At 36.1% G+C, this 10,824-nt stretch overlaps 2 protein-coding genes across 2 annotated transcripts; one reads left to right on the top strand and one right to left on the bottom strand.

The window, feature by feature from the left end:
• Window positions 1-1,429: 1,429 nt before the first annotated feature.
• Window positions 1,430-3,648, bottom strand: LOC113352709. Its single transcript, XM_026596499.1, has 5 exons — window positions 3,645-3,648; window positions 3,427-3,552; window positions 2,887-2,930; window positions 2,245-2,362; window positions 1,430-1,687 (listed from the first exon to the last, which is right to left on the bottom strand). The coding sequence occupies exons 1-5, from the start codon at window positions 3,646-3,648 to the stop codon at window positions 1,677-1,679; spliced, it is 303 nt and encodes a 100-aa protein (XP_026452284.1). The 3' UTR covers window positions 1,430-1,676.
• Window positions 3,649-6,447: 2,799 nt separating this feature from the next.
• On the top strand, window positions 6,448-6,996 carry LOC113352708 (F-box/kelch-repeat protein At1g57790-like). Its single transcript, XM_026596498.1, has one exon. The coding sequence runs from the start codon at window positions 6,448-6,450 to the stop codon at window positions 6,994-6,996; it is 549 nt and encodes a 182-aa protein (XP_026452283.1).
• The last annotated feature ends 3,828 nt before the right edge of the window (window positions 6,997-10,824 follow it).

Below are 10,824 nucleotides of genomic sequence, written 5' to 3'. Positions count from 1 at the left end.
AAAAATATCTGGCTGGGAGGGCAGTGACGATTAATCTATTCAGTGCAACACGAGCTGAGGGACTAGTCTTTCTTGAAGCAGCGAAGCGATTTCAGCATTTGTAGGATACTGCGTCTTTGTCCAAGGTACTCTTTGAAGGAGATTGTAAAACTGTACTTTCGGCTGTCTCGTGGAACCAGCCTGCTTAGCTTAAGGGTGTGCATTTTTTTTTTTGTTTGTGTTTTTGTACGTGGTAGGGTGTGCCTTGTTTTTTGTGTGTTTTTGTACGTTGTTAAGCTTGTTAAACCCACTCTTCTCAGACTTGGGTTAGTACTCCTCGCATGCACGTTTTCTCGTAGAGCACTCTTAGTTTCTCATTATTTCCTAGTTTGGTTATTAGAGTTCTATTTTTAGTTAAACATTTAAGTAGGAAATACCAATTGGTCCTACAAATAATATATTAGAGAAAGTCTAGTCCAGTTGATCTACTCAATTGTCTGTTTGGTCATATTTGGTAATATAAATTATAATTTGGTCTTATAAATTATGGTTTGGTCCTACGATGACGTCATGGATGATGTAATTGTCATCTTGTAGTGGCAGAAATACCCTTTTAGATCAAGACCATATATATAGTCAAAAAGTAAGAGAGAATAAATCATTCTCGGATTTACTTTCTCTCTCCTATATTTTGAGATCTAGAATTTCTCTCTCTTTTTTTTTCTTTTTTATTTTCTTCCTGTTAGTGATGAAGAAGATGAAGATGATGATGAACGATTCTCTCTTCTCTCTATTTTTTTCTCTGCTAGTGATGAAGAAGATGAACGATGATGATGATGATGAATACGATGAAGTTTTGCGGGTTTTTTTTTGATGTTTTGTTTCTGTTTTGATGATGAAGACGGTGAGGATGAAGATTCTGCTGCTATTTATGATGATGATGAACCTTTATCATCTTCACATACTTGGGTAATTAGGTTTTTGTTTTTCTTGATGTTTGCTGCGATTGGTGATGAAGATGAAGACAAACTCAAGATAGATCTTTTGTTGTTGAAGATTTAATTAGGTTTTTTGGTTTTCTTGATGTTGCTGCGATTGGAGATGATGATGAAGATGAACTCGTCAAACCCTAGAAATCTGCTGCTGCTGTTGAAGATGAAGATTTATGCGTTTTGTTGTTGCGGCTCACTACACCAAATCAGACATTTTGTTACACAAATATGTGTGACTTCTTATTTAATGTCACACATATAAATGTAATAAATATGGTGTTAATTAAAGTCACACTAATAAGTGAAACAAGGATATTACACATATTAGTGTAACATATCTGGTAGTGATTAACCAAAAAAAAAATGATCATATTTCTCCTGTTACGGGGCGCCTTCACCTTCCTTGCCCTTAACCACCCAAGAAACATTTTTCTAAAACCATATTCGCACCATCTATATGCAAGTAAATAAAAAAGAATTATTGCATTAAAATTGTAGATGAGTTATTACATTAAGAAATGATACATTCTACAAACAAGTTGTCAGAAAACCAAAATTGCAATATACATTTGTAAATAAAAAGTCTAATATCATAACCAGCTAGCTACTCCTTAAATCCATCTTTTGCACTTATCGACTTTCCCATATATGCTCACGTAAACCCTTCTGGCCACACTATCTTCAACGCCTTCCATTAATTCTTTACTATGAACGTCCTACACAGAGCAAAATGACCAAAGGCGTTCTTAAAAAAAATGATAAGTGAACCCAAAATACTAAATAACAGCAACAAGACAGAGCGCAATCTTCTGACCAGATATGTCTACCCTTATGCATAAAAAAAATGCATGCTAAGACACGAAAACTAATGCATGTTACCAGTTTTAACTTTAAGCAGTGAAAATCTATCAATCTGATTGACTTGAGGATCTCTTCTAGCAGAAATTTCTCTGCTGCCTACACGATTTTTCTCATTCTGGTATGTAATGAAAACACAGTAACATGTTTTTCCTTTTATTCTATTGACATCATACTAACCTCTTAAATAATAATAATAAAGAAATGCAGTTCATACGTAGCCAATGCCAACATAATTAAATCTCTATCCTGCAACATAGCAACATTATATAGCAAGTGTTTGTATTAGTAAAAGAACATTATAAGCAGCAGATGCCTCGCAACAAATGCGAGTTTTAAAATAAAAACAATGCCCAAAAAAAATGCTCCCATCAAGCTAAAGCAATCTTTACAATTATGAACAGAAAATACTTACCAAACCATACAAGTATGGACGGGTATTCGGATCGAAACCAGGAAGTCTTTTGCCGATGAACGTAAAGCATAATTTTGTGTTTCCCTTCACCAGGAACATTAGCATTAGAAAAGATAACCTACAAAAAGAAATAACTTACGAGAAAATAATTTGATATTGACTAATTTATGTTAGGCAATAATTCTAATAATAAAAGAGATAGATGAATGGCAGAATAGAAAAAAAACATAGATATACCTTAATTTATATTCTAATATAAATATCATACATAGTCTAAGTTGATAAAACATGCATAAATTAAGGTCCAGGAGTGATATTATTTGAATCACAGACTTGTGAACTTTCCTTAAGAGTTAGGAGGAAGCTACCTTCCTTACTCCCCAAACTCTACTAGCAGCAGCTCTTCCTCTTTTGCCTTCTCGGTTACAGCAAAAAGACAGTTCACGAATACCATATGTAAAGCAATAATCATAAGCATATTTTGCATAATAACATACTTGCATGTTTTCAGTTTCGTCACTTTGTGATCTTAGTTGGCTAAGATGCGACCAGGTAACGCAATCAAAGTACATTTCGCATTTTGTTTTTAACGACCCGTATGTCATACCCATAACAAACACAGAAAAGAGTTACAGCATATACCAGCATTCTCCACAGCTTAAAAAGAAGAACCCCACTGACCAATCCTGAAACATGAATAAAACTGGGGCTTTAACCACCGATGCTCGAATTGGCACAATAAATGCCCAATTAACGCCCGATTAACCAAAAGACAAGTATTACATTAGAATTCAGATCTTAATACTATTCATATCAAGGTAAATATTACCGTATTCAAGTTTATTAGGATTAGGTTTTTTGTTTCAACTGGTATGAAATTCCTTCAATTTCAACAGGTTTTTATTCGATTATATCTTGTCTTATCATTGGATTTATCTCTGCTAACCATCTCTAGACAGGTGGAATCCTAGTTAAATAAAAAGCCTCGATTTAGTATGAAAACGAAATTAATTCTATGCACATCATGAACCCTAGAAATTAAATTTTATAATTTTTCCGGAAAAAAAAAACCTAATTACCGGACGCTTCTTCAAGATCGACAACATATAAAGAGAGAGATCAATCAGTTTATCAAGATCGACAACATATAAAGAGAGAGAGAGAGAGATCGATTAGACTTACTGGGGGATTGAGAAACCTTGGAGTTGCAGAGAGGGAAGTTGATTTCTTTTCTACACAGGACAGTTGCCAAGGAAGAAAAGAAAGTGGGGAAAACGTGGGGGCTATGGATGTTATCAGGTTTTTTATCTATAAAATAATTTTAACGATATTATTGAGAAAAAAGAAAAAGAAAAATATACACCTCAGAATAATACTTTTCGGGTCCACTTGAAAGTCACCCATAAAAATGTGACCTAATTATAAAAATTAAATTATGAATTAATGTAACATTTTTGGTGCTTTGTTACACTAATATGTGTAACATCTTTCGTTACAGCTTCTTGTGTTACAATTCAGTGTTACAAATTACTCAATTTGGTGTAGTGGCTGCTGCTTAAGATGAACTTCATTCCTGGAATGAACTTCATTTTTGGAATGAACTCTGCTGTTGATGACCATAATCGTTTATATAGGTTTTTATCAGGAGTTCATTCCAGAAATAAACTCTGGTTTATATAGGTTTTTATCAGGAGTTCATTCTAGAAATGAACTTTATATAGGTTTTATGAGGAGTTCATTCATGAAATGAACTCTGCTTTATATAGGTTTTATGAGGAGTTCATTCCAGAAATGAACTCTGGTTTATATAGGTTTTATGAGGGGTTCATTCCAGAAATGAACTCTGGTTTATATAGGTTTTATGAGGAGTTCATTCCAAAAATGAACTCTGGTTTGTTCTTAATAATGAAATTTTTGTAGAATTTTAATGAAATAATGAAGTTCGTTCATATGTGATTTCATTTGGTTTTTATTAGGTTTTCACTTGTAATAATGAACTTTGACGGTTCATCACACAGAATGAACTGCTACAAAAAAAATTAAAAAATTAACACAGAAGGGTATTTTTATCTGTTTTATATTTTTATATAATTATGGACCAAACAGTAAAGGCGTTTTGCAAAATGACCAAACAGACATGGGTACAGCTAAAAAATGATCAAACAATATTTTTCCCAACATTTAATTACCTAAGCTAGTTAAGCTCGTTATTTCCTTAATTAGTTTGCAAGTCGGCTATCTAATGCCTATTTAAGGTCGACTATTGTTTCAAAGTGGAGGACAATTATTAGTCCCACTTATCATTAAAACTTAACAGACTATATATCTTGCTTTCAATCTCTTATTCTTCCTCCTGCAATCTTATTGACATTACTCCCTTTCGGACAAATTTCTTGTTTAAGATATCTCAGAGTTTTTTTTTCCTCATGGGCGAAGAGGCGACTGTAGGAAACATGTGAAGGTTCCCCTCCAGAACGAGGGGCAGTCGCGCCATGGCTTGTAAAACAACATTACGTGCATGACGAGGAAGATTCTCATATAACGGAAACAAATTATGCTCTCCATAATATTTTCAAACCAAATAACGAAAATTGTAGAGAAATCATAACGGAGTTGACTTGTACTACTTTTTATCAGAAACCATCTCATCAAGGTTGGCTAATTATTGTCTGCGATGAAAAAAATTATGATTACACTTATCAAATCGGAATTATGGTGATTGTCTTCTTTGGAACCCCATAACGAAGGAGACAATTCAGTTACCAACTTTACTAGCTAGAGTTCTATAAAGGCAACTCAATTCGTTTGGATTTTGCCATATTGTTTTGTCATCACCTCCTCGTACGGCAGCAAATATTTGTCTCGATAACGACAATAATGATTCAATGGTTATATTGTTCTGTTGGAACCACAATGAAAAGCATAATAACCATGATGAAGAGCATGATGACCAAGATGAAGCGGATGAAGAGCATGAGGATCAAGATGAAGCGGATGATTACGCTTTTCTATTTTGTCGCCCCGGAGAAAAACAATGGAGAATACATACGTTGTCTCCAGATATTACTGACTTAATATCGCAGCGTACCCATCAGTCTATCCATTGTTTTAAAGGGAAGTTATATTTAATGTGTAGTGGTGTAGATTATCAGCATGAAGATGAACACCCATATTATCACCTAGAGATCGAACAAATCATCAAGGATACTGATGATTTGACCATCTCTGTTAAGTCAATCGAAGTAAAAAAAGAAGTGTTGTGTCCATTAATATTAAGAAGAGCATATACTGAACCACGTTATGTGGAATCTCAAGAGGAACTTTTCAGGGTTGACGAAATTCACAGATGTGGTAATAATGAGAGATTATCTCGATAGAAGTGGCGATGTTGAATTTCTCTTTAATGGAATGGGAGAAGGTGAACAGTTTAGGAGATCATGTTCTATTCGTTGGTAATCACACCACAACTTGTAGCTTGGCAGCTGAGTTGGGATTCACAAGTGGTTGTTTGTATTGCTGTTTTTGGTTTGAAAAAGGTCTTTACAAACTTGAAACTGAAAGCAGTGGTAATACAATTACTTTGATGTCAGACGAATTTTCTTGCACAGAATGGGTTACAATGCCTCTTAATGAGCAAAGAAGAGAGGAAAATATATTAGGTAGCAAAGAGGAGGAAAATGGCTTGTTATTGGCATTAAAAACCGAAACAAGTACTACAATGGTTGTTAATGATGAGAGTCAGGGTGGAGAATGGAATGCTGGAGAACTGGAAATTTCAAGCTACTGGAATAATCTTAATGAAGATATTTTGGGGTTGATAGCAAATCATCCTCACGGATCTCCTTGGCTGATGTTCTCTAGAGACCACAGTCATACTATCTTCAGTTTGGTAAATCCAATGTGTAAGGATGAAACCTATTTCATCAACCTCCCCGATCTAATAGACTATACAATCCGGTTTCAGAAGGGTGGTTGGCTACTAATGACAAGAAAGCATAACATGTTTTTCTACAATCCCTTCACACGAGAGACGCTGAAACTTCCAGACATGGATGGGATTATTGTTATTCAGTCTTTTGTATTTCTTCTTTGCCAACTTCTTCAGACTGCATAATTTTTGTTATGGATGAAAGCACCGACGAAGTTTGTATTGATTTCATTAGAAGGGGAGAATCACAGTGGAGTTCCCGTAAATTTAATAATATGCATCGTAGGTATGAGTCATTCCTTAGCACCGCATTTTTTCGTGATGGGGATTTCTTTTGCGTCGATAGCCGTGGGATTATGGGAGTTTTTTCTCCGAAGGATAACAGTTGGAAAGTTCTTGAGGAACCTCATGAACAAAGAACTTTTGGTTCTCGTCCAGGTTTCTTAGTAGAGTGTGGTGGGGATCTTTTATTAGTGAAATTAGAACATCATGGGAGGTCGATTAGGATTTCAAGGTTGAATTTCTCTGAGATGGAATGGGTAAAGGTTGAGAGTTTGGAAGAGTATGTGTTATTTATTAGCCACACATCATGTGTATCGGCAGTTGCTCCAAACAATTACATGAAGAATAAAGTCTATTTCCCTAGATTACATCTTAATGATGGTGGGATTTTATTCTATTCACTTGAAACATGTAGTTATCACACTCTTGGGAGCCAGCATTCTGCAGACGACACAGAAGGATGCACTTGGATTGAACCTAATAGCTCGGTGTCCACTTCTGAGGAGCTCGACTGGCTCAAGAAACCTTTTCAGAGTGAGTAATAATCTTTTTTCCTTGACTAACATTTGGTGATTCTTCACCGCAATGAATCTGGATTTTGTTTTCCTTTGATTCTAAAATAAATATATTGTTTAATTATATCAATCAATAGACTTAATTAAGCTAATTGTTTTCTTTTAGCACTTTTAAATTTAGTTCGTACGTATTGCTACTAACTGGATTTACTTTTTTTTAGAAATTTTCATTCTAACTATGCTTATTGTTGGTTGCATCATTTCTGCTTCCTAAGTTAACTTTTCCAGTAAATCTGGTAGTTCCATACTCAGATCCACAACCCGTAATATAATCACTTTACCTGTAGCATTTAGGGGGACCTTTGGTCTAAGGTTTTTCATGAGTTCTCGTTGTGTGTATGGATATAGGGCTGCACGTCCAAGAAACCGCCATCACATAATTCTATAAGCCGTGCACACTGTCAGAAATCCCTGGGCCTAACTAACCTCGAAAACCGGCTTGCAAGGTTAGGGTTGTCCATGGCTTATTAAGCATGGATCCTAGGTTGCCCTAGGCGATGTGGTACTATTTAACACCCTCCCTCAACGATTAGGGCGACACTGAACTGATGGGTATGACAGCCGCTGACTGGACTACACTGACGGGTATGATAAGAAAGCCGCTGACTGGGCTACACTGATGGGTGGTACGGAAACCACGGACACACGGATGGACATGGGTGCGTTGAGAGGGGTCTGGCTCTGATACCATATCAGAAATTCCTGGGCCTAACTAACCTCGAAAACCGGCTTGCAAGGTTAGGATTGCCCATGACTTATTAAGCATGGATCCTAAGTTTTCCTAGACGATGCGGTACTATTTAACACACACCGCAAACTAGAGTCCAAACACTTTACAATATTATATAGCAACATTATAATGTCTCAAGAAACGCATGATCAAGGATTTAGCGGATCATAAATATCGAGCACGGGGATGAAAGATATAAAACCCAAGAAGAGAAGCAAGATTTGTTATGCTTCCTCTTCCTCTATAATCATGTACTGCATACTAAACATATGTAAATTACAAATCCATAATTAAGCATCTTAATGCAACATATTGAAGATTCAAACATTTCCGCATAAAAGAAAGAGTTAAAACTAAAATATTACTTGCTTATGTTAGTACACTAAGAAGTTAAAATCTTGATTTGGATGATAGTTGAACAATAAACAGAAAAATTCTATGCGCGCCAATACTTCAGTATACTGTATTCCTCCTAGTGCCAACCATACCACCTTCACATCTTATACCAAACACTCCACCTATAAACATTCGAACTTAAAGAACCCCTAAAAGAAATTCCTCCTAGGGTGAATTGTATTGATGTTGAGTGCAGTGCACCGAAAAGCTAAAAGTACTATTGATATGCTTCAAAAGAAAGGTCTAGAGTTGTACAACAGTTGTGTTATGTGTGAGGATTGCTCACTTCCTAATGCATTGTAAGGTTGCAAGGAGAGTATGGCATATGGTACCTGGTAATGGTTTGTCTTGGATCTTCCATTTGGACGTTTGAAGTTTAACAATGTGTGGGCATTATACTGGGAACTATACGGGGAAATTATTTTTGGGGATTTTAATAAAGTGCCACACTTTCAATTTCATGTTTAAGAAAGTGCCACCGTTTTTTTCAGAATTTATTTAGTGCCACACATTTGATCTTTTCCATCCAGTTTTTTTCCAAACAAAAGTTTACATCCGTTATTGCATAGGTGGCAGTAGTCCATCTTAGGAAAAGACATTTACGCCCTTGAAACATCTCACTACAGTTCATGTCTTCTTTGGGTCATTTCATCGAAAAAATAGACCGCGTTTTGCTCATCCAGCAGCACCAACTTCTGCAAAACCTCTGGATTATCCAAGTTCCTTCGCCTTCTAATCCTTTGTTTTTTTGAGGGTCTTTTCTGTGTGCCTCTTTTTCGTTTGTTTCCACTCATGTTTGTTGCGGGATTACTTTCGTTGGCAATTTGATCCTCAGTATCAACATTTGGTTCAAAACCCGTAGCCCACGCCAACTTCTGCAAAACCCCTGGATCATCCAAGTACCTAAAAACATGTGAACAATCAATCAAAAGCACTGTTTGAGGAAGGATCGTGCTCGAATATACTAATCTCAAGTTCTTCTATCATAGGACTGTAACACGAAAACGGAATACGGAAACACAAAATCAAAGCAGTTAAATTGTCTGATTCAAACTTCCATGTATCACTTAACTGAGGTAAGAAAAGAAAAAAAAAACTTACACAAACACGTTGCAGGAACACTGCTAAGGAAATTATTATCCGAAAATTCGGTGGATAATAAATTTTGTATGATCTCATAGAAAAGAATTTCAATTGCTTCAAAATGCATCTAATTGTGTAATATATGATTTGGGAATATGAGGTTTGCTACAACAGCTTATGGGTCAGTCAAGATTACATACCAAAATGCTGCTGCCCATCAAAAAAGTTAAGTTGGATACTAATTTCAGTAAATCAAATAGCATAAATGAGGAATTAAACTTTTACCCAGATGATGTATTGATTTCATTAGCATCCACAGACGACCTTACAATTTGAAATTTCTCTAATCTAGCCTCATCAAGATGGCAGAGACGAACTTGGTAGAGATTCTAAGGGGTGGGGGATGAACGACAGAATGATATACCACAGATTGTTGTCTGTTCTTCTCTAATCTAATCTACCAGATCTTGGTAGAGATTCTAAGGGGTGGGGGATGAACGATATAATCTTTTGGCTGGGGAATCTGCTCTGTGATTTACCACCGCTAATTTCTTCTCCATCTTCTCTGTTGACAGAAACAGACAACAATCTTCATCTTTACTTGAATCTCAATCTCCAACAATCATTCTTCCGTCGATTTCTCTCTTCTCTTCTCTAATTATGTGATTCAATTTCATCTCCTCCTTAGTCTAGGCAAATCCTCTCTAGATCTATCTCTCTGCGCCTCTATTTACATGGTCGCATCTCAGTTTAAGGTGAATACCTATAGCTCAGTTTAAGGTCAATGAGATCTAATTTTCTTCTTCTTCTTTATTAACGGTTGAGCCTTTAAGGGTTGTCAAGGGTAAATAAGTAATGTTGACACATTTTCTTGACTTGTTCAACCATTATGGACCGGTTTGGTGGGACCTGACGGAATACATAACAGAGGTGGCACTTTATAAATGTTGAAAAAAACGGTGGCAATTTCTTGAATCGGGATTTGCAAGTGTGGCAGTTTTTTAAAAATCTCATTATTTTTCCGTTGATACCCGCTCCATTTTCTTAGATTTGATGGAAGGAGGACAAGAACTTTCAAACCCAACATGTACTTTTATCTTTTTTTGCTTTTTTTTCCAATCGTTCTACACGGACCCCGAAAAAAACCAGGACAAAACCGCCCCTCTCACATGACTGTGGACCCCACACTCTTGGGAATTTATCAGGCCCCCTTGGGCCCCACCATGTCAAGATATGTGAGAGGGGTGGTTTTGCCCTGATTTTTCTCACAGTCTTTAAAAAATTTTGTATTTTTTTATAAAAATTCTGTATAAACCGATGTTTTGAACCACGGCAAAACAACTCACTCACAGTGGATGGACCTCAAAACCTACATCTCTATTTTCTCTTGCCGGCGGGCCCTCCCACTCTAAGTGGGCGGTTTTTCCTTTGTCCCAAATCACGGTTCATACAGAACCATTTTTATTTTATTTTATTTTATTTATTTTTTTTTGTTGTTAAGAGTTCATAACTCAAAGTGGAGTTTTAACCGACTGTACCAGACATTTTGGGGGTATGCCCCGGGTAAATTACCCAACTATGACTAT

Source organism: Papaver somniferum, chromosome 2 (assembly GCF_003573695.1).
Source record: "Papaver somniferum cultivar HN1 chromosome 2, ASM357369v1, whole genome shotgun sequence".
Classification (NCBI taxonomy): Eukaryota; Viridiplantae; Streptophyta; class Magnoliopsida; order Ranunculales; family Papaveraceae; genus Papaver; species Papaver somniferum.
This window is presented reverse-complemented; position numbering and strand designations above follow the sequence as displayed.